General features: G+C 38.6%; 5 protein-coding genes and 1 pseudogene across 7 annotated transcripts in view; 3 read left to right on the forward strand and 3 right to left on the reverse strand.

Annotated features, from left to right (window-relative positions):
• Positions 1 to 21,061, reverse strand: part of LOC130688887 (electron transfer flavoprotein subunit beta-like) — a 71,063-nt gene that overhangs the window by 39,490 nt on the left and 10,512 nt on the right. The window lies entirely within an intron of this gene.
• Positions 64 to 1,868, forward strand: LOC130688870 (2-Hydroxyacid oxidase 1-like). The gene is made up of 9 exons (XM_057511884.2): positions 64 to 373; positions 444 to 595; positions 658 to 778; positions 838 to 954; positions 1,021 to 1,107; positions 1,170 to 1,302; positions 1,367 to 1,483; positions 1,543 to 1,654; positions 1,730 to 1,868. Exons 1-9 carry the CDS (start codon positions 225 to 227, stop codon positions 1,795 to 1,797), a joined length of 1,056 nt encoding a protein of 351 aa, XP_057367867.1. The 5' UTR covers positions 64 to 224; the 3' UTR covers positions 1,798 to 1,868.
• On the reverse strand, positions 2,077 to 3,408 carry LOC130688886 (hornerin-like). Of its 2 annotated transcripts, XM_057511901.2 has the most exons (5): positions 3,294 to 3,408; positions 2,875 to 3,220; positions 2,768 to 2,788; positions 2,319 to 2,708; positions 2,077 to 2,228 (listed from the first exon to the last, which is right to left on the reverse strand). In XM_057511901.2, the coding sequence occupies exons 1-4, from the start codon at positions 3,318 to 3,320 to the stop codon at positions 2,326 to 2,328; spliced, it is 777 nt and encodes a 258-aa protein (XP_057367884.1). In that variant the 5' UTR covers positions 3,321 to 3,408; the 3' UTR covers positions 2,077 to 2,228; positions 2,319 to 2,325. The 2 variants fall into 2 exon arrangements, with proteins under 2 accessions (XP_057367884.1, XP_059353078.1); XM_059497095.1 differs by lacking the exon at positions 2,768 to 2,788.
• LOC130688899 (keratin-associated protein 21-1-like) lies at positions 4,330 to 5,167 on the reverse strand. 2 transcript variants are annotated; one of them, XM_059496733.1, is made up of 4 exons: positions 5,048 to 5,167; positions 4,725 to 4,971; positions 4,594 to 4,652; positions 4,330 to 4,557 (listed from the first exon to the last, which is right to left on the reverse strand). In XM_059496733.1, the coding sequence occupies exons 1-4, from the start codon at positions 5,060 to 5,062 to the stop codon at positions 4,402 to 4,404; spliced, it is 477 nt and encodes a 158-aa protein (XP_059352716.1). In that variant the 5' UTR covers positions 5,063 to 5,167; the 3' UTR covers positions 4,330 to 4,401. The 2 variants fall into 2 exon arrangements, with proteins under 2 accessions (XP_059352716.1, XP_057367900.1); XM_057511917.2 differs by having other exon boundaries at positions 4,330 to 4,652.
• LOC130688861 (bestrophin-1-like) lies at positions 6,946 to 11,728 on the forward strand. The gene is made up of 14 exons (XM_057511873.2): positions 6,946 to 7,341; positions 7,418 to 7,528; positions 7,891 to 8,010; positions 8,082 to 8,133; positions 8,200 to 8,329; positions 8,872 to 9,110; positions 9,192 to 9,296; positions 9,432 to 9,539; positions 9,626 to 9,900; positions 9,965 to 10,125; positions 10,195 to 10,319; positions 10,389 to 10,535; positions 10,595 to 10,855; positions 10,917 to 11,728. Exons 1-14 carry the CDS (start codon positions 7,271 to 7,273, stop codon positions 11,205 to 11,207), a joined length of 2,196 nt encoding a protein of 731 aa, XP_057367856.1. The 5' UTR covers positions 6,946 to 7,270; the 3' UTR covers positions 11,208 to 11,728.
• LOC130688503 (ATP-dependent RNA helicase vasa-like) lies at positions 12,829 to 15,493 on the forward strand (annotated as a pseudogene).

Raw genomic sequence — 21,061 nt, forward strand, 5'->3', positions numbered from 1 at the left:
GAAATTTTTCTCCAACAAAGGATTATTCGGGTCCTTTGCTAACCTTTCCTCTTGACCTTAAAGGAAAATTGGAAGGGAGGAGAAGAACTTTCACTTGTCACGCCCCTTGTCTCGTACAATTTGGTATCGTCGATTTCATATCAGTCTGACTGGCGATAACAGTTTCATCTTCTCAAGTGTGGCAGCAGTAGTTAATTCCTGTTGATCGTGTGTTCATTTTAAAAATGGCAAGTGAAAGTAAGTTGCAGTTGGTGTGCCTTCAAGATTATGAAGAACATGCCAGCAAGATTCTTCCACCGTTCGTCTTGGATTTTTACAGGGGTGGGGCTGATCAAGAGCAAACTCTTCGAGACAACCGCGAAGCATTCAAACGGTATATATTTTTTGTTTTTGTTTTTAATTATTTACTAATGAAAATTATTGTAAATATTTTGTAATGTTAGATGGCGATTAATGCCGCGAGTTCTTCGAGGAGTGGAGAATCGTTCGATGGCTACCACGGCTCTTGGATATTCAGTGTCTGCTCCTCTTGGCATTGCTCCAACTGCCATGCAGAAAATGGCACATGAAGATGGTGAACTGGCTACTGCGAGAGGTTAAACATCTCAATGAATAGATTGATTTCACAATTTGAAATCACTCTCATTTTCCATGCAGCTGCCTTTAGCGAAGGTCTGGTGTACGTTTTGAGTACGGTAGCTACTTCTACGATCGAGGAAATCGCAGCAGCTGCTCCTCAAGGCAATAACTGGTTTCAACTTTACATTTATAAAGATCGGTATTATTCTTCAAACATTTTAGTTAATGGATAAACATGTAATTTTGATTGACTATTAGTCAGGTCACTGTCGACATGGTTCGACGTGCTGAACAAGCCAACTTTAAGGCACTAGTAGTGACTGTTGACACTGTTCTTCTGGGCCGGCGTTTAGCCACTGAGCGAAATGAATTGAGGCAATTTTTTTTTCACTTTTGATTACATTGCTCCCCAATAGTATTTATTTAAATATTTGTGATTAGTGATTCGGGAAGTTCAACGTCGAATACCTTCGTGTCGTCTCTCTTTGATCCAAGTTTGACCTGGAAAGATATTGCCTGGCTTAAAAGGTAATCGTTCTGATGGGTTAGAAATTTTACTATGGTCAGCCAAATTGAAATGTTACGTACAGCATTACGAAGATGCCAATTGTGGTGAAAGGAATCCTAAGGCCCGATGATGCTGAATTAGCAGTTCAACATGGTGTAGCGGCCATTGCAGTGTCCAATCATGGTGGAAGGCAACTCGATGGCGTTCAAGCCTCGGTAATGTTTACGCTCGATATCTCTTTATTGAACTGCCTGCAATCCGTAGTTTTTTAATATTTAGATTGATGCGCTTCCTGCTATAGTGAAACAAGTCAACGGACGTTGTGAAGTCTACGTTGACGGTGGCATTATGCAAGGAACAGATATTCTCAAGGCATTGGCTCTCGGTGCCCGCATGGTATTGCCATTTCACAAGGGATTCAAAATATTTTATTAATTCACACTTGTTCTCGCCAGGTCTTCGTCGGTCGCCCGGTATTGTGGGGTCTTGCACATAGTGGTCAGGATGGAATCATCAACGTCATTCGCTTATTAAAGAAGGAACTGGACTTGGCTATGGCGCTTTCAGGTAGGACAAACCCACACTTTATTTTTATTTTTTAGCGAATTCTAAAATGGTTATCGTTGTGCATGATTATTTAAGGTTGTTCTACCGTCACAGACATCGATCGATCATTGGTTGTTCATCAAGGTTACTTTTCAAATATGTAGATTACGTTGAATTATATGTAGATGTGTTTGCTATAGTCTGTATGACATTTCGGATTCAAAAAGTAGTCTGAATAGATTTATGGAAGCATTTTCTTTGAAGAAATCAAGGGAATCTCTGAAAAGGGTATGCGTTAAAACATATGCGCACGTTCCTAGGATTTTATCTGCTCGTTTTTCTTAATGGTTTGTGGCTGTGGTTTTCTCAATCTCGACGTTGAGTTTCGAAAGGTGGCCTTTTATCAATTGATGAATGTAAAAGGAAACAACAGTCGATTTTATTTCAAATGCATCATTTTATTTTAAATTATCTCATCAAATACTATAAATGAAGGTTATAGTGTTTATGAGTTAAATATAATCTCCGGTTTCCCCCATGTTTTCCAAGTCAAAGCGGTCATATCCGTTACGGTCGGCACCTCGGTTATCGTACTCTACGTGAGTTTGAATTTGATTAATAGTTTGTGGAACGGTTTCATCTTTCTGTTTAGCTCCTTTTTAAAGCATAGAGGAAATGTCCGTACCTTTGGATCAAAGATCGTTGACATAGCTGTTGTATTTCTTTTCCTTTTTCTTGTCGGTATATTTTTGCGATTTCGCATTTTTGTAGCCTTTGTTTGCCTTCGTTTTTTCTACGCTTTTCGTTTCGTATTCATTCTCGTCGCCGTGTCCTTTCGTATAACTATCATCTTCAGATTTTTCGCGTTTTGGCTGGTGATGTTCTGCCGAGTCATATCCTTTCAGGTTTTCTTCGTACACATTTGAATTTTCGCTTTTTGTCTCGTAGCTGTGCTTTTCGTCAGATTCGTAACCCGTTGGGTTGCCATAGGCATTTTGATATCCGTCTTCACTTTCATAGCCGTATCTCTGTATAGTGGGGCGAAATCCAATGTGAAAATATTCTCTGCCATTGCCTAAACAGAGAGAAATTTTCATGTCACCAAGGAATTTTTAATTGTAAAAGAATTCTTGCCTCCATATCCATTGTTGCGTCCTTGATTTTGGCAGAAGAAAATGCAATGTAATACTTGTTATTTATTGTAATCTGAACAGGTGGTTGATTAACTTAATTTTTCATACCCGTGTATCCGTTAAGTTGACCGTATCTATGTGCTAGAGTGTAGCCATTTGTTTGGCCATATCCTCGAGCGTACCCAGCAACTTGTACGTATCCGTTAGGTTGTCCGTATCCATTGTGTTGACTGTACGCATGTTGAATTGGAACATAATGAGGCTGAATGTGACCGTATCCATGCTGATTTTGGCCGTATCCTTGTTGAATTTGAGCACCGTAACCACCTTGGCCGTAGATTGCGTATTGCCGATGTCTTCTTCTTCTTGTCTCCGACAGACTTAAATCCTCTCCGCCGGATGGATTCCCAACGCAAGCCGCTATCACTATCACTGCTGAAATGATTAACGTAATCTACAAACCGATAAGCAAATTTTTTCAAATTCGATATGGAAAGGTTTTGTTAAATCAATTTAAATTTTTTTACCTTTAAAGCAGACATTCCTTTTGCCATTGGGAATGTTATTACTGTAAATGGTTGCGCGATCGTTTATTCGTGTCCGTCTTGAAGAGCGCACTGCCGAAGCGGTGTTGCTTTGCATATTGAGGAGAAGCTCTTTTATATTCGTCTTTTGAATCTTTTGAGGGGCAAATTGAAAGAAACTGTGATGAAAAGTAAAAAAAAATAGACCAATGCCAACGAGAAAGTTCAGGTGGTTTATTTGATCGAATATGCGTGGGAAGAACTTGGTTTTCTTGACGCATCATTTATCTTGATTTTGCATTCAGCGTGTTGCGTCAACAAATCTGCGAAGGTGACTGAGACGAGCACACACCTGAAATCTGGGCTCATATTTTGACTCACCTGAAAATGTAACATGGGCGTTGGTTGGCATAGACCTATTTTTCTTTGTGAATTTAGTGTTCTATAGATGGGTGGGTGTCCTGCGTGATTGACACGGCCTGATATTATCAGAGCAAAAGAAACCGATTTCAAGTCATCGACAGCCTTGAAATTAGCCTTTTTTGTCTTTCTTTTTGTTTGTTTTATGCTTGAATAATTTGTTAGTAGTTGCGAAGTTTCCTATCCTTTGTTGGATATGAGGTCCGTTAAAGAAACTCTCACAAATATCCCATCGTGATCGCTGCATTCAAAATTTTTCATTGCGTCATTTAATACGAGTAGAAAAAAGTGTCAATCCTCGAAAAGTTTTCTCAGTTTACGATTTTTATAATTGAATGGATAAACTACCATTAAAACCACGATAAAAATTCGTGGCTTTATTGCAATGTAGATGTAGCCGGAGAAGGAACGGAATGATCGAAAAACGTGATTTTTTTTTTGTTTTGTTTTGTTTTTTTGTTTTAAATTTAGTTACTAGTTATTCAAATTTTCACCTTTGCTAATTCATGGCATGTTGATTTTTATTTTCATTTTGGTGCCACAACGCACTTTGTAGAGTACTGATTTGATCAGAAAAATTTTTTATGGCAAAAGAAATTTTTAGATAATCAAACGTATCTTTCAAAGGGGTATCTGTTTATTTCTTTTAGAATTTCTGCGAAAATAATTTACGGTTTCGATTAACTTTAATCTAATACAAGCCTCTGTGGATATAGTCATCAACATAATCATTGCGATAGTATTGATTGCTGTATCCACTTTGGTAGCTATTTCCATATTGATTGCCGTATCCGCTGTTGTGACCTGATCCATAGCTAGATTGTCCTGCGTAACCATATTGTTGTGTGTTGCCGTATCCTGTCTGGTAATTGTTCCCGTATTGGTTGCCGTATCCGCTGCTCTGGGCATATCCTGTGCCGTAGGTGGATTGCCCTGGATTACCTAGACATTAACAGATCAGTTAAGGTGTTACCTTTTTGGATCTCTCTCTCTCTCTCTCTCTCTCTCTTTTACCTCCGTATCCGTAAGATTGTCCGTATCCATAGGATTGTACTTGTGGGTATCCGTAGCCCTGTGATTGTCCATATCCAGTCACTTGTCCGTGTCCGACACCTTGTCCAGATCCGTAACTGTTATAGCCAGCGTTGTTGTTGCCGTAGTACCTTCTGCGTTTCGTCTCTGACAGTTTCATTTCGTCGGATGGATCCTCATTAAAAGCCGTGACTACCACTGCAACAGTAGCTAGAGCGATGAGTGTGATCTATGAAAATAGATTTCCAAGAAGCCAGGCGAAAAGGTTACCACAAAGTTTAATGACTTGATGTAAAACTACGTACCTTAAAAACAGACATTGCGAACGACAAGAAAAAGATGTTCGTAGTGTGAGGAATAGCTGTCGATTGCAGTGTTGGAAGCTGATGGCCGATGTTTGAAAAACTGCGAATGCATGTCCTTTTATATTCAGGTTTTTTTGGAGGACAAGTGAAATGGTCGAATTGCAAAATTAGATCAACTTCAATGAAAAGGCTAATTGATGGGGGTGGGCGAAATTTTGTTTTCTCAATGAATCCATACGTTGCATAAAAACAAGAGTATGTGGTGAAGACAGGCGATAACTTTCGAATAATTTTAGTCCTAGTAAAACAGGGTACGCCTTTCCCCGCAGGTTTTTTTTGTTTTGTTTTTTTTCGTTTGGAAGGAACAATCCATCGACTGGAACACTTGCGGTTTCTGCAAAGGCATATTTTAAAGAATCATTACCCAATATTCGCTTGCAAATAATTTCAGAATAGTGGTCGAATAGCCGTCCCAACTTTTTTTTTAGGGGAATTGAGTAATATTTTAGGAAAACTACCCACTAATAATAAAATAATTCCAATTATTTTGTTAAATGAATTAGAAAAGAATTTTTTTTGTCTGTAAAATTAATTTACAGAAAACCGCTTTGTGACTGTTTGATTATGTTATCTATCAGAAATTGATGTGGTATTTGAAATTCTCCCTTGGCGCTTTGCCATCACTGTCATGCGTGACTGTCACACATCTATCTAAAGAATGGAGAGCAAAGCAAGCCGCCCATGTTCTGCATAATACCCTCTATTAATCTTTCTCTTTTGAAATGTCAGCTTTTTCCTTGCAAGTTTTGCAGCTTTCTTGAGCTTCATCCAGTAAATGCTTCAGCGTTATCCATTCTTCGACAAGTTATTTCGGAATAGTGGGAAAACACTTATTCTGCGATCAGTTTAATAGGAGAATGCAGCTGTCTTCTGTCACAGTTTCTGTTTCTTGCGGCGCACAAAAGGAGATGGCGGAACAGCGTAAGAGGGTATCACGATAATCGTGAGAGCCACTCCACTGCCTCAAGAAGGAAATATAAGGTTTGGCAGTATCACATGCGGAAGCCGTAGGCACATGGCGTAGGTCAAAAAAAGGTCTTTGCGGAGATAGTGACTAAGTGTAGTTATCAAACTATGAAATACATTAAAATTCACGAAACCTGTTTTAAGCAAACCGCAAATCTGCTAGAAGCATATCAGCTTATGCGTACGAATCATGCACATAGTAAATAATTGAATAAAAATGCAAAAGCCCTACTATTTTTGAAGGTTTATCTCCTCAGCAACAAACATGTTGGCACGGAAACAGTTATCACAATACTGCGGCATCCGTTTTTGCGTTGTTTTTTTTTTTTTCTTTTAACTGTCCCGCGTCGCATGTAGGTAGACGGAACGTCTCAAATTAGGAAAAACCGATTTCAGTAGACAATTTACAATTGGCTTTTGGCAGGCTCAAACTTCAATGGGATTTCCCTTTGGACGTAAAGCCAAAATGGTCAGTTGCCAAGCAAACATTTTGTGAGTTCTTTTTCGATGAAAACATTAGTATTCTAGGCGGGTAAGTTAAAAGGTTCATGTCAGTCAACTGGCTTGGGAACATGCAAATGCCAAAATGATACGCACGTCATTGGGTGGTAGTTTTCTTATTTTGTCGACACAGACAGCCTAAAAAGGACCTACAGCAGTGACTGGATAAGGTGATCGTTTATTGCTTCATATACCTATTGTTAGTAAAGCGATCCACCTGTTGTTTTCATGTACATTTTTATTCATAGTCTGAAAAATTGAATGGGCGCGTGTGCATCGCAGCGTCTTACTTGGAATTAATGCCGATTAGCCTTTGAACGTACCGTTTTTTATAAGCACATGATTGTTGATGTTTTTTTGTTTTTGTTTTTTTTCAGATTTTGGTAAAACAATTTTGTGGGTAGGGTCTGCCATAACAATTTCCCCGCATCCGTCAGAAAATATTTTTAGAAAGGAACAAAATTGACGACTGTTTAGCCTTGGGTTAAAGAGGAGGGGCTAGGGCTGGGGGGCTTTTGTTATGGCGCAACTTTCAGACTTTGGTTAGAGTCAAACGGCTCTATGCTTGTAGTTGGGATTTTCGTCTCAAGTTGGTGTGGTTGTGTATTAACTATACGAGCCGAAACGTGGTGCTAAGGCGATTGTTTCTTTCCTCGTTTGTTTAAGAATTATTCATGATCTCTTTATCAGTTCACTATGACCATCACTTATACAGCACAAGTTGCAACTTGTACAGGACTTGGATGTTTTTGGAAACTACTTTTCTGGTATGATCAAACTTTTCTTTCTCAGTGTTTCATTTTGTTTCCTCAATAATAACCAGATAATTTTCTTTTTCAACAGTTGGAAAGGCTCGATTTATAAGCTACTATGGCCAAATCTGGTTGTTTACGTTCTACTGTACTATTCTTTGTACTTTGTTTACCTTTTTGCTTTGGACGAACCGGGACAGTTGTAAGAAACCAACAGTTGTATTTTATATTAATTATGTTTTTTCCGTAGTGATGAATTGACACTGCTAGCAGGAGAAATTTCTTTGGAGCAAGAATTTTTCTTTGATAACTAGAACAAAGGATGTAGCTAGCACAGAGCATACATTCATTCATAATTACTTTAGCCCTAGAGCTAGAAACCCTACGTCAAACTGTAAAATAGCCTGAAGGAAGCTTGTCATTATAAAGCTATTGTGGTATTTTTAAGCCAATGGAATTTGGATATTGGTGTGGTTGTAGCTTGAAAAGTTAAAAGCTGTTTTGTTTTTGAAATAATTTATACTTATGAACTTTAAAGCTAGATCTAGTGTTTTGTATGTTTAGACAATTTGAGAAGATAGCCAAACATTGCTTAGAGTATTCTGATCTCATCCCGTTGTCTTTCGTCCTCGGCTTTTATGTAAATCTGGTTGTCAAACGATGGTGGGAAATGTTCCAGTTTATGTAAGTAACTTGTTTTACACAAGTGACAACTTTGGCAGTATAATTGCATTCTAATAAACTTATTTATGTAGCCCTGGAACTGACACGCTTGCAATATTTATATCCAATTCGATTCCAGGCCAGGTAACAATACACATTTACCTATTTTCAAGTCAGAAAGATAAATTTTTTGTTTTATGTGATTTTCAGGACGAGCGGTGTCGAATGATGCGACGCACTATCATGCGGTACGTCAATCTTTCCTACGTCATGATATTGTCAATGGTCTCAACGCGGGTCAAAAAACGATTTCCAACGCTTGATCACCTTGTTGAAGCTGGTATGTATTTAACTTATTTTAAAGCACCATCGACCTTTATCTGGATTTCCAACTGAGGGATTAATCCCCATCTTAAAGGCTCAGTAGCCCCGTAACCTAGTTAGATCCGCAATCGGTCACCAGTGCCTGCATGGCCGCTGACAAGGGACAGAAAACGAGCGTTTTGCGTGTAGTTGAACTCCACCCTTCGTATTTCCCATTGTTACGCAAGAATGCCTAGCTGTGCAATTTCGTGACATACCATTACTACCTTTAGGGGACATTTAATAGCTAAGATAACTTCGGACCGGATATGAGGCGGCCTATGTAAATAATATACTAGCCGACCTCTGTTTATCAAGATCACGTTACTTTTTAGGGTCGTAAACAGTTCCGGAGTCTGACGAAGTGACCCAGTTGCGTAATTTTTTTAAAATGTTTTTCTTTTCACAGCAATAGGAACTTGTGAACAAAGTCTAGGTGGACCGACATTATGTCGTCACCAATTTTCCTAGATTAAGAAAAACACGGCCTAATTACATTGCGAACTATTTCTTTTACAGGTGTGATGTTGCCCAACGAAAAGAAAATCTTTGATGACCTAAACGCACGCTCGCGCTACAGTAAATTTTGGATGCCGCTGGTTTGGGCCGGATCTATTGTTGCAAGGGCACGCAAAGAAGGCCGGATACGAGACGATTTTGCAGTCAAGACCATTATCGATGAGCTGTGTATCTTCCGGTCCAAATGTGGCGCGCTTAACGGTTACGATTGGGTCCCCGTTCCTCTGGTTTACACACAGGTTTAGTAGTTTGTTGTTTAGCAATTTGAATAAAATTACAAAATGATCATAGGGGATTTTTAACTGTCACTGGTCTTTCAGGTTGTAACATTGGCAGTTTATACTTTCTTTATGGCTACGCTAATGGGTCGCCAACTAGTTGGCGAGCAGAAGGACTTATACGTCCCCGTATTTGCATTTCTCCAGGTATGGTTATGTTACATTTTTCTTATCCCGTTTCATTTTCGAAAATGTCAAGCTGAACTTTTCCTTTGTCCCATTGTCCTCACCGATAAGCCCGTAAGCTAAACTTATTTCTCGTTTTATGTTATCTGTGTCCAGTTCTTTTTCTACATGGGATGGCTGAAAGTGGCTGAAAGTCTTGTGAACCCTTTTGGCGAAGATGACGATGACTTTGAGACAAACTGGTTAATTGATCGAAATCTTCAAGTATGTAAATCGAAACAAGTTCCGAGAATAATTCAACTGAAGAGCTGTCTAATTATCCAATTCCAAACACCATACAAAAATTTTAGGTATCTTACTTGATCGTCGATGAAATGCACAACGAGCATCCGGAACTGCTACGCGATCAGTACTGGGATGAAATGCCGCAAGAACTGCCACATACGATTGCATCTCAGGCTTTCCGCACGTCTCCTCACATGGGCTCAACAGCTCAATTGGCGATGACAGCCTATGAGAAAGATATATTCCCTTCGTCGTCACAGCTTCACAAACTGGATGAAGAAAGTGAAGATCAAAGTACAGAAAACGAAGAAATCTCACCAGACGATGGTGGAGAGGCAGGGTAGGATTGTTTGCTCGATAGAATTAATTATGTTTTTAAGTTCTAAATGTGCAATTTGCCACAGATTACCGGTTAAGGAACGAAGCCCTAAGAAGAAAGTTCAGCGTCAAATGTCTTTACAGTCAGAGGCACCAAATTCATTCAATAGCACATCTCGTCTCCGAATGTCGCACAAAGCACCATCTGTAATGTCTGTCTTCCAGAAAGTTTTCAAGAGAGATAATAGTATTCATTATGAACAAGTTAGTTGATTGATTTCGGTTTTAATCGCTTTTTCTGTTCTTTACCATAAAGCTATGGGTAGCAATGCATCCATCGCATCTGGATATACTCGTAAACCGGGATTTAACCGTAGTAATAGCCGGTACAGCACAACTGGAGTCAGCCGCCCACATTCTCCAATAGTTTTTGGGCCACAGGTAGGGCTTCGTACCGGCCCAAAATTCATGTTTTGAAATAATATTGATTTGTATTCTTTACCATAATAGGAAGACATATTCAAGATGTCTGATCTGAGCATTGATTCCGAATCCTCAACTCCAGTTAACACCCCTATAGGAAACCCACCGGCCGTTAAGGAACTACCCCCATTGAATCTGAAGAAAGCAAATGAAAGGCGCAGCAGATTCGGCAAGGTGAAAATTCAAATTGAAATATATTTTCTTAACAGATGAAGAAATAAATTTTCTTCTAGAATTTGAGTGTCGAACAACCTAGGGGATCCTTGGTTATCTCGGACACCGAGGACGAACCGCTAATTGCAAGTAATGCGCCATCTCCCGCGGCGCCTCTTACAGCATCAGCTCAAAATTCGCCAATGTCAAAACACAAGCAGTTGTTATCGGCGAATAAATCAAGTCCAAAACTATTGCCGAAATTCTCTCATAGCCCACAAGGATCTCCGAGGATTACTCGCGTTCCTCCGGTAGCCTTTTTTATGGGATCGGATGCATCGGTAAATTGTTTATTAACTTCATTAGTGCTTTTATAAATACGAAACACTATACTTTGTGCAGCAAACTGATCGAGCTTCCACGTCGAAAACAGCAGCACTTCCCAAGAAAATCCATGTTGTACCTTTGGCCGAAGAAGAAGAGGACGGTCCCGCAGAGGAAATTACGAGTGACATTGCTGCAATTATTTCAAATAGTTCATCAATGCGGCCGCCGCTAGTAGTCGCAGCAAGAACTCATAAAGACAGCCTACGTGAGGTATCAGAGCTGGAACCAATCGATGAGCAAGGCGAGCGCCATGAGTCAACTTCGGTTGAATCAGCTTCGATTGAAGAAAAGCTGGAGGATAAATAATGTAACTTAGCTTGTTATAACTGCCATTTTATTTAGATGAAGAAGCATTCCGTGTTCATACTTCACTAAGACTTCACGTTTGCCCTACTGCCCTTACTGTACAGATTATGACTCCCTGAATTAGTTATACTTCTCTGATTTTTTTTTTTCGTCATAATGGATACCTGCCCCGTCATCCTAACACGAAAATACTCTGTTTCACTTTACCCTACAATCTGTTGAACAAACAAGAATCTACGAATTTTAAATTATAACATCATTTTAAAAGCATAGAATAGGTAAGAAATCTTGCACCTATTTTAAGCAGTTGCAAAGCGCATAGTGTAAAATTGTTGATTTTATTTAGCTATTTTTTGCAGCGTTCCTATTTACGTGTCTTCCTGCTTTAATCTAGCCTTGTATCATGCTGGTATGTTTCTACAACAACGTTAACACGATCATTTTGTCTGCAGTGTTGAAGCTTACATATGTAAATTCATGCGCTTTAAGAAAAGCATACGAAAAAAAAACAACAAACATGAGGGAACGTACCCATTTTAAAGCACCGTAAAGATGGGTAGTAACTGTTATCCGTAACCCTGCGCATTTCAATTTTGGTTGCCGTCAAAAAAAAATTACCTTTCAGTGTTCCGCCATTAGGTGATTGCCATTAATCGGCATTAAGGTTGTAACTCAAGATAAACTTCCTTCCAGATATGTAAGGGCCTCTTGGTGCATTGTGAAACCCCGCAATTAGCCCACTGCCATTTCTTTTGGACATTTTTGTATTTAGTGTAGGTCTATTCTATATGTTTCGTAGGGTTACACTAAGGACTTTACATTAGGCATTTCCAAAGTGGTAAACATCGTTGTTCAACTTCATTTTATCTGTTTTGATTGATGGCAATTGTTTTTACCCTTTAAAATAGGTTTCAATTGCAAACAGGGATGGATGCTAAACAGTGAGGAGATACCATGGTGTACAAGGATGGTGAAACAACTCTCCATTTTAAGGCCTATCTCGAATGAAGCCTGTTTCATAGGAGGTGGGTGTGGCCTAATTGAGGTTAGATATAGCCAACGCCACCATCATATTTACTTGTGTCGCGATAAGAAAGGTATTACAAATTCTGTGGTCTAAGGGATAGAACACTCGATTACAGTACGGGGGTCTCGAGTTCGAACCCAGTATAGATCTTTCTTTTTTCTCCTTTCCTATTGCTATATAAATTTAATTCATTATAACGGGCTACTTTTAAACAAAAGAATTGATCATTAAATTTATTCTAAACGAACTAAACGTCAAATACGATAATATAATAAAAGAAAAGTTATAACGGTAATTTGATAGCTAAGAGGTAATGGGATAATGGGACACGTCCCCTTGTTTGGACTTAGAAAATTTTTCAAGCAGGTGCAGCCTTTACCTTTTACTTCAATATCGGCCACTAGGCGTCTCTGATAATATCTAACCTAGACCCCTATTAGCCTTCAGCCGAGATAGGCCGTTATAACGAAGAGTTCTTTCACCATCCTTGTACACCATGGAGATACTAGTCAATTTTTATAAAATTACGGCCAATTTGGCAACATACATCCATTAGCTTAATGCTCATTGGACTCCATTTTCACTTCTGTACTCCATAATTCACGTTGTTTGAAAAATTGCAGGCGCATTTCAAAATGGAAATTATTTTAATAAGCCAGAAAAAAAACACCACCTAGGTATGCTGTTTTTGCCTACAGTGTAAGCATTTTTTGTTTTCATTTGTAATGTAACTCAATGCTACTACTAGGATAGTTCTAGAGTTTACAGTTTTCCCTTTCCTTGGCGCGAAGGGTGACAAGGTAGACTATACCGTCGGTCACAGCTGACCTCTTTGTTAATGCAAAAGTTTATGTGAAACCTCGGGCCACTTTCAACCCCTGTTCGTAATTTCGAAATCAATTCGTTTCACTGGAGCTGTTGATAAGTGAATACAATCTTTTCTCCAACCTCTCTGTTAAGTATTAAAGAGAAATGGTAAGTGGTATCGGAATCTACATTGTGTTAAATTCATGAGATGCTGGTTTTCATTTTTCTATTTAGGTAACTTATCAATTTCAGCTGTTCTACAATCGAAGAACATTGGTCAGATAAAACAAAAGTCACTGTGTTTACCCAAAAACCCAGTATTACCCTTTTCTTATGATATTCAGATCCATCCACTCCATTCTATCCATCACAACTGAAGAGTTGTGGGTATTCTACATGAAGGTGGGCAATAGTATCCACAATAGTATAAAACTGTTTACGGGCATTGTTTGTGGGGAACGTTTTAACAATTTTGATAAAGTCGTCCTCCAGGTAAGCCATTTCACGAAACTGTATTTTATGATTATAAAATATCTGTTGGGTTTGCTTTAGGTTACAGGAAAAGATGTACCTCAATACATAACATCATTCGCAGAACCCAGACTGCACCAAGGACTACTTCAAAACATTTAGAATTCTGGCTACATAAAACCATCACCTGTTCAGAAAGCTTCAGTTGCAGTATTTCTTGCCAAAAGAGTTTTAATTGCTTGTACTGTCATGGGCTCCGGCAAAACGGTAATCCAATTAATCAACGCTGTAAAATTTTGAAACCTTGATGCTTTCGTACTGACTTGATTCGAATGGGTCGGTATGAACTGAGTAAGTTGAAGTAAAAGTAATTTTGAGTGGGCACGCCGGCGATTGCGACTGCTAAAAGGTCCAATTGCATCTAAGATACTCAACAAACCCTTCGTGATATTCGTTGATTAAGTCATCTAAAATTTTACATTTTTTATGTAGGTGGCGTACTTGGTACCGGTTATGAACATATTGTTAGAACAAGGTGTTGCTGGTGCGTCTCATGCCATGGGGCAAAAGCCAGAAGTTGTATTTGTCGCACCCGCGCGTGAATTGGCCATTCAAATTCACCGCGAGGCATGAAAATTCTCCTACAATTCGGTTTTAAAGTCTGTGATTATATATGGAGGAACTGTCACGAGCCATCAGCGGTTAAATCTTCAAGCTGGGTGCAATATTCTTGCCGCGACCGCGGGGCGACTCAAGGATTTTCTCGACCGTGGAGTATTTGTCTTCTCGGGGGTCAGGTTTTAAATTTTGGACGAAGCTGATCGAATGCTTGATATGGGTTTCGGCCCCAATGTTGAAAAAATTGTCAACCATCCAACGATGCATCCGAAAGTATGTTCTCGATGGCTTTTGAGTATGAGATTTGACTGATGTAATACTATTTGTTTCTCTGTAGGGAATCCGTCGTGTTTGTATGTGTTCGGCTACTTTCCCAGATGAAGTAGAAGCGCTGGCTGCGACGTACATGGAAGACTACATATTCGTCTCAACAGGCATTGTCGGTGGCACCAATCCGGATGTTGAGCAGCTGGTTTTTCAGTGCTCGAAAAGAGGGAAGAGAGCTAAGCTGGACGAAGTTTTACAAGATCTCGGTGATGCTAAGACTATCGTTCTTGTCGGCAGCAAAAAGACGGCGGATTTCGTCGCTGCATTTTTCTGCAATAACAACTTACAACTAAGAATTAAACCTGTTGTGAATTGGGCAAAGTGTCTTAACTTTAAATGTCTAGTCCACCAGCAGCCATGGTGATCGTCTTCAGAGTCAGCGTGAGCAAGCGCTTCGTGACTTCAAAAATGGTATTAGGAATATTCTCGTGGCGACTAATGTTGCTGTCCGTGGTTTAAGTAATAGTGTCTGGGTTCTTCGTTCGTTTTTATACGTATTCGATGTTTGTATTGTTTTTCCTAGATATTGCGGGCGTCAACTATGTCGTAAATAATGACTTGCCAACTGATATTGAAGAGTATATTCATCGTGTTGGTCGAACGGGCAGCGTGGGTAATGTTGGAAAATCAATAATCTTCTTCGACCAAGAAAGAGATGGCCCTAACGCTGGAAAGTTCTTTATTAAACTTTATTAAACTAAGTCTTTGTTAACCAAGGTAAGAACCTACTTCAGTTTGACATCTAATTGTATTTCTCTGCCCTTGTATTCGTAATTAATAATCCTCCGTATTTTTTTTTAGTCCAACGCCGATTTACCGCCATTCATGCAAGCGATGGGCTCAGGTGTGAGTGGAATGGGGTAGGACTTTAGCGCCCCTTCGACTCAATGGGGTTTTGCTAGTCGAAATGTGCGCCGAGTAAGTTTAGACGTAGGTAGTTTTTATTAGTTGTAGATCTAATTTAATCTATTTGCAGTTTGGCGATAAACCTGGATTTGCTGCCTTGCATACTGAACTACTGAATTTATTTTGTTGATGAAAACATTTGATTGTAATATTTTCTATTTATACATTCCTATTTTAAATCACGGTTTTTTTTTAATTTATCAAATAACTACATAGCTATCAAAATCTCAAACTACATATGTAAGGACGGTTATGGCATAGCGGTAACATGCTGTCCTACAATGCGAAAGGTCTGTGGTTCGAATCCCAGAATGGTTAATATTGCTTGGCGTTGTCGTCCCAGGAAAATATCTGGGTCGCTACCGACCATACGATCGTCGAGAAGAAGGAATTTTTCCTTTTTATGCCATTTTTCGTTATTTCGACAAATAAACGTGTGGTTTGAAGAAAAAAACGTACATGGCGAATCTGAGTATTGATCCCTAGAACTTCGGCATCCGAAGCCGATGCTCTACCATTGAACTATTTCACATATTTTAATACTACTATTACTAATAGTGAATTTAGGAATACGGTTTGGACTTGGAAAGAAAAAAAGCAAGCCTCTTTTTGTTTCCTGACCATTCACTGGCTCAGAACATCGAAGCCAAGACCCAGGCCACTTGCCTTAACCGAATACCAATACCTAATATACCCGAAAACCTATTTTTTTTTTTCTCACACGGACGTTTTGTTATTACGCCGTCATTTGTACGTCAAAACCACAATTTTTCTGCAGGATGTTTTTTTAACAGAACTGGCTTCGTTTTTTTTTTTGTTTTTGCTTTTCCGTTTTTTCTACCTGCCAATTCCTTGCGCCGTCATTTGTACGACAAAACCACAAGTTTTCTGCAGAGTGATTTTTTTAACAGAACCAACTTCGCTATTTTTTTTTTTTTTTTTTTTTTTCTTTTTCGTTTTTTTTTACCTGCCAATTGATTGCGGTGGCGGTTGATAAACTAATCAATTTTGTGTGTACATAAATATTTACATATAATTAAATATACCTATAATATGACTAAGAAAGGGCCTTCTACTCAGGAAATTCCTTTTATTGTTGTTTTATTTTCTCTTCGAAAACAGGTTGTTGCATATTAATTGTAAATTTTTGTTTTCAGTTATTACAAATACACTGAAATGCCATCAACCAAGGTAGTGCCTTAATTGGTTGCCACAGGGAAGGCTCAAAACATTTTCGTTCCGCTATGATAATAAATTTATATAAAGAAAAACATGTCACCAGACAAATAAAACGATAATCATCCCTACGAGAACATCGTATGTTAAGTAGCGTGTTCCTTTCCAGTAAAGAGTCTTTTTTTCTGATTAAGGGATCTTTGTTTTCCACAAGGCCACAACAAAGTTGTGCTTCACTGCGTTTCACTTTAACATTGTTAAACATGGCACAAAAGCAAAGCCTGTAGAATGAGAATCAGAATGGTCGAACACTTGATTTGTTCCTTAGTAAATCGGTAAAAGAATCTTTAGTTTCCCTTCTTACTCTACTGTAAATTGTAAACTACCTAATTGCTTTAAACACTTGTACCTTCCATCACTTACGTCACCACGATTACTGGAGCAGACGAAATCAAACAACACTGCCAAACGGGTGATAAGCAGCCCAGAATACCTGTTTAAAAAAAACTCGGTAGGGAGTTGAACCCTAGACATTCGGTATTTCAATTCGATGCTCTACCACTGAGCCGTGAATCACATATATAATTTGATATGGCGATCAGTATGGAAATCCGTTTAACCCCCCCCCCCCCCCCCAAAAAAAAAAAATTCGCCCAAAAAAAAAAAAATCACACTTTTTTCTTTTTTCCGACACGTAGCCATCTACCGCTCAGACTCGTTATTACTGGCATGTAGGCAATTTCAGTCCATTGGATGCCATTCGCAGTTAATTGAGTAGCGTGGATGGAGATTAACGTGTGGCTGGAGAAAAATATGTTAAAATGGATAAGATAATAAAAGATAAGGATGGTAAGTACAAAGATTATTATATTAGTTTTCAATTATTAATTATTGTTTTTTAGCTCTAATTATGAACCTGCAGGCTCAATTATTGTTCGTAATCAGTAAATGCAGCGATGGAACTGAACAATTGTGGGACTGTATTTGGGCCGAAAAATGGGTGTGGTACGGAAACCCAGAAATGGCACAAGTTCAACATGAAACATGGATTAGGTACTTTTCGGTTTTTTGTCTATCGAAAAAGTATTTTTAATGCTATTATTTTGCATTCACAGATTTTAACGGGGGATCAAATCAAGTCTGGAAGTGTTACAGGATTGAAGAGTGAGCCTACAGATGAAAAAACACTGAGAGTGCATTACCGTAAGGTGTGAGGTAAATTAATAGAGTAATGCAAATTGCCTAATGAGAAGTACCATCCATCTTGTGTTAATGAGTTCAGTACAACAGCAATCCTTTATAGTTCTGTCACAGCTAGAAGCCTCAAATAATTCTGCTTCTCTGTCTAAAGAACAACTTGTCCTTTACGTTCAGAGTGTTGGGGAAACTGGGTACTTAAATGGCCCTAAAGATGTTTTAATTTTGCTGCTATTGCAGAGATGAACATCATACATGGACTCTTTAGGTATGAAAGGACTTTTCTTCAAATAATTTTGAATTTATGACGAAGAATTTCTCCTGCTTTTTGCCAACCATGTCTAATCTACAAAAAAAAAATCTATTCTACCAACTACCACTTCTTCTATCTTATCTACCAAAAAAAAATTATCCAATAGGAAAGGATTTTCATGTACTGGGAACACAACTATCAACAATGCAACATTCTACAGGTGCTAGTTTATCATTCAAGAGCCTTATACAATGAAGTTAATCTGCAATTTGTATGTCCTTTCCCAAGCTTCCACCAGAAGTTGAATCTATGAGTCATGTAAGTTCCATGATCAACAATTGATGTGTTTAACGGTGTTGTTTTTCTTTTCTCAATATAGGTTAATAGTAACATTGGATCTGAAAAGATTCTTGGTTGGGGCAAGACACTGAATAAATTGTATTGATTGGATGGATGACATGACATTGCTATACTTAATTCGGATTCCCCAGACGGTATTTGATATTAAAAAAATTGAAGTGCATATCTGGGCTCCCTTCTTTTCTGAAGCCCCGTTTCCCCTTGACTCATAATAAGCCCGTAGGGGGTCATGCCCCTACTGTACGGTATATATAAAAACAACATATACCGAGGTTTGGAGGGCTCTGGCCGGAAAGGGGACGTGGGGTGCCGCTTCGTCCGATGATGTGTTCACGGAGGGTGACGTGGCTGCCCACAAATCCGAACTAAAGGTTAATCGCTCCTGTAAAAATGTTCCAAATCTTCAGCTCTTCTTCCGGCTTCTCTTAGCCAATCACCGGGTAATCTCCCCGGTGGGTCAACAAGGCAGTGTCTCCCCCTGCCTGGGTTGACGGCAACTTTTGAAAGGGCTATTGTGCCTTTTTAAAGTTGCAAAAATAATTGTAATGTGCAGAGAATTGTCAATAAAATTATTTTTATAAAATATTTTTTGCAAAATTCGTTCGCTTCATTGTCTGTGTTAGCTTTGTTCACACATTGCATTTATCAATTTTTTTTTTTTGGCTTTGCTTTATTTGTTTTTGATCACATTTGATGGTAAGGTGACGGGTATTGGTTTATCGTTTATCTGTAAGCTTTCTATTATTATCCAGGGATCGAACCCTGGATGTTTGGCATACCTCGCCGATGCTCTACCAATGAGCCACGAATCATATGATTTTGATTTGGGTTTTTTTTCTAGTCACTTGTGGACTTGCATTTACACTTAGAATAAAACTGAAATGCAATATACTCTTCTACATTATTCTCCTTCATTTTTACACATCTACTGAGGTTTGAACCCAGGGTAACAGGTATCGCAGATAAAACCTCTACCACAGAACTAAGAACCTTATGGAAGAAATAGAAAGATAAACATATAGTTGTGAAAGACTGCATAAACATCCTAGACGATAACATATGATATGCGATAATAAAGTATTTAGATATATCTCGTGGCTCAATGTTAGAGCATCGGCGTTGCACGCTGAATGTCTGGGGATCGGTTCCCATACGAGTAAAACAAAATACAAAATTACTTCATAAAATATCTAGATTGTTCCTTGAATCTAAGTTGAAGAATTCAAAGAGTGTAATAAATAATACTTACAGATAAACGATAAACCAATGGAAACAATGCTTACCATCAAAGGTGACAAAAACAATAAAGGTGAATTAAGCAAGCTAAATATAAAAAGTGTAACGTGTGAACACAGCGAATACAGACAATGAAAGAAACGAATTTTGCAAAAAATATTTTATAAAAAAAAATTTATTGACAATTCTCTGCACATTACAATTATTTTTGCAACTTTAAAAAGGCACAATAGCCCTTTCAAAAGTTGCCGTCAACCCAGGCAGGGGGAGACACTGCCTTGTTGACCCACCGGGGAGATTACCCGGTGATTGGCTAAGAGAAGCCGGAAGAAGAGCTGAAGATTTGGAACATTTTTACAGGAGCGATTAACCTTTAGTTCGGATTTGTGGGCAGCCACGTCACCCTCCGTGAACACATCATCGGACGAAGCGGCACCCCACGTCCCCTTTCCGGCCAGAGCCCTCCAAACCTCGGTATATGTTGTTTTTATATATACCGTACAGTAGGGGCATGACCCCCTACGGGCTTATTATGAGTCAAGGGGAAACGGGGCTTCAGAAAAGAAGGGAGCCCAGATATGCACTTCAATTTTTTTAATATCAAATACCGTCTCGGGAATCCGAATGAAGTATAGAAATATCATGTCATCCATCCAATCATTACAATTTATTCAGTGTCATGCCCCAACCAAGAATCTTTTCAGATCCAATGTTACTATTAACCTATATTGAGAAAAGAAAAACACCATTAAGCATCTCAATTGTTGCTCATGTGACTTACATGACTCATAGATTCAACTTCTGGCAGAAGCTTGGGAAAGGACATACAAATTGTAGATGAAAATCATTGTATAAGGCTCTTGAATGATAAACTAGCACCTGTAGAATGTTGCATTGTTGATAGTTGTGTTCCCAGTACATGAAAATCCTTTCCTATTGGATAAATTTTTTTTTTTTAGATTAGACATGGTTGGCAAAAAGGAGGAGAAATGCTTTGTCATAAATTCAAAAAATTTTCAAGAAAATTCCTTTCATACCTAAAGAGTCCATGTATGATGTTCATCGCTGCAATGCCAACGAAATGAAACATCTTTAGGGCCATTTAAGTACCCAGCTTCACCAACACTCTGAATGTAAAGGACAAGTTTTTTTAGCAAGAGAAGCAGAATTATTTGAGGCTTCTAGCTGTGACAGAACTATAAAGGATTGCTGTTACACAGGATTCATTCACACAAGATGGTACTACTGATTAGACAATTTGCATACTCTATTACTTTACCTCACCTTAATGGTAATGCACTTTCAGTGTTTTTCAACTGTAGGCTCACTCTTCCATCCTGTAACACTTCCGGACTTGACTTTATCCCCCACTATAATTCTGTGAATGCAAAATAATAGCATTAAAAATACTTTTTCAATAGACAAAAAACCGAAAAGTACCTAATTCATGTTTTATGTTGAACTCATGCTATTTCT

Source organism: Daphnia carinata, chromosome 9 (assembly GCF_022539665.2).
Source record: "Daphnia carinata strain CSIRO-1 chromosome 9, CSIRO_AGI_Dcar_HiC_V3, whole genome shotgun sequence".
Classification (NCBI taxonomy): Eukaryota; Metazoa; Arthropoda; class Branchiopoda; order Diplostraca; family Daphniidae; genus Daphnia; species Daphnia carinata.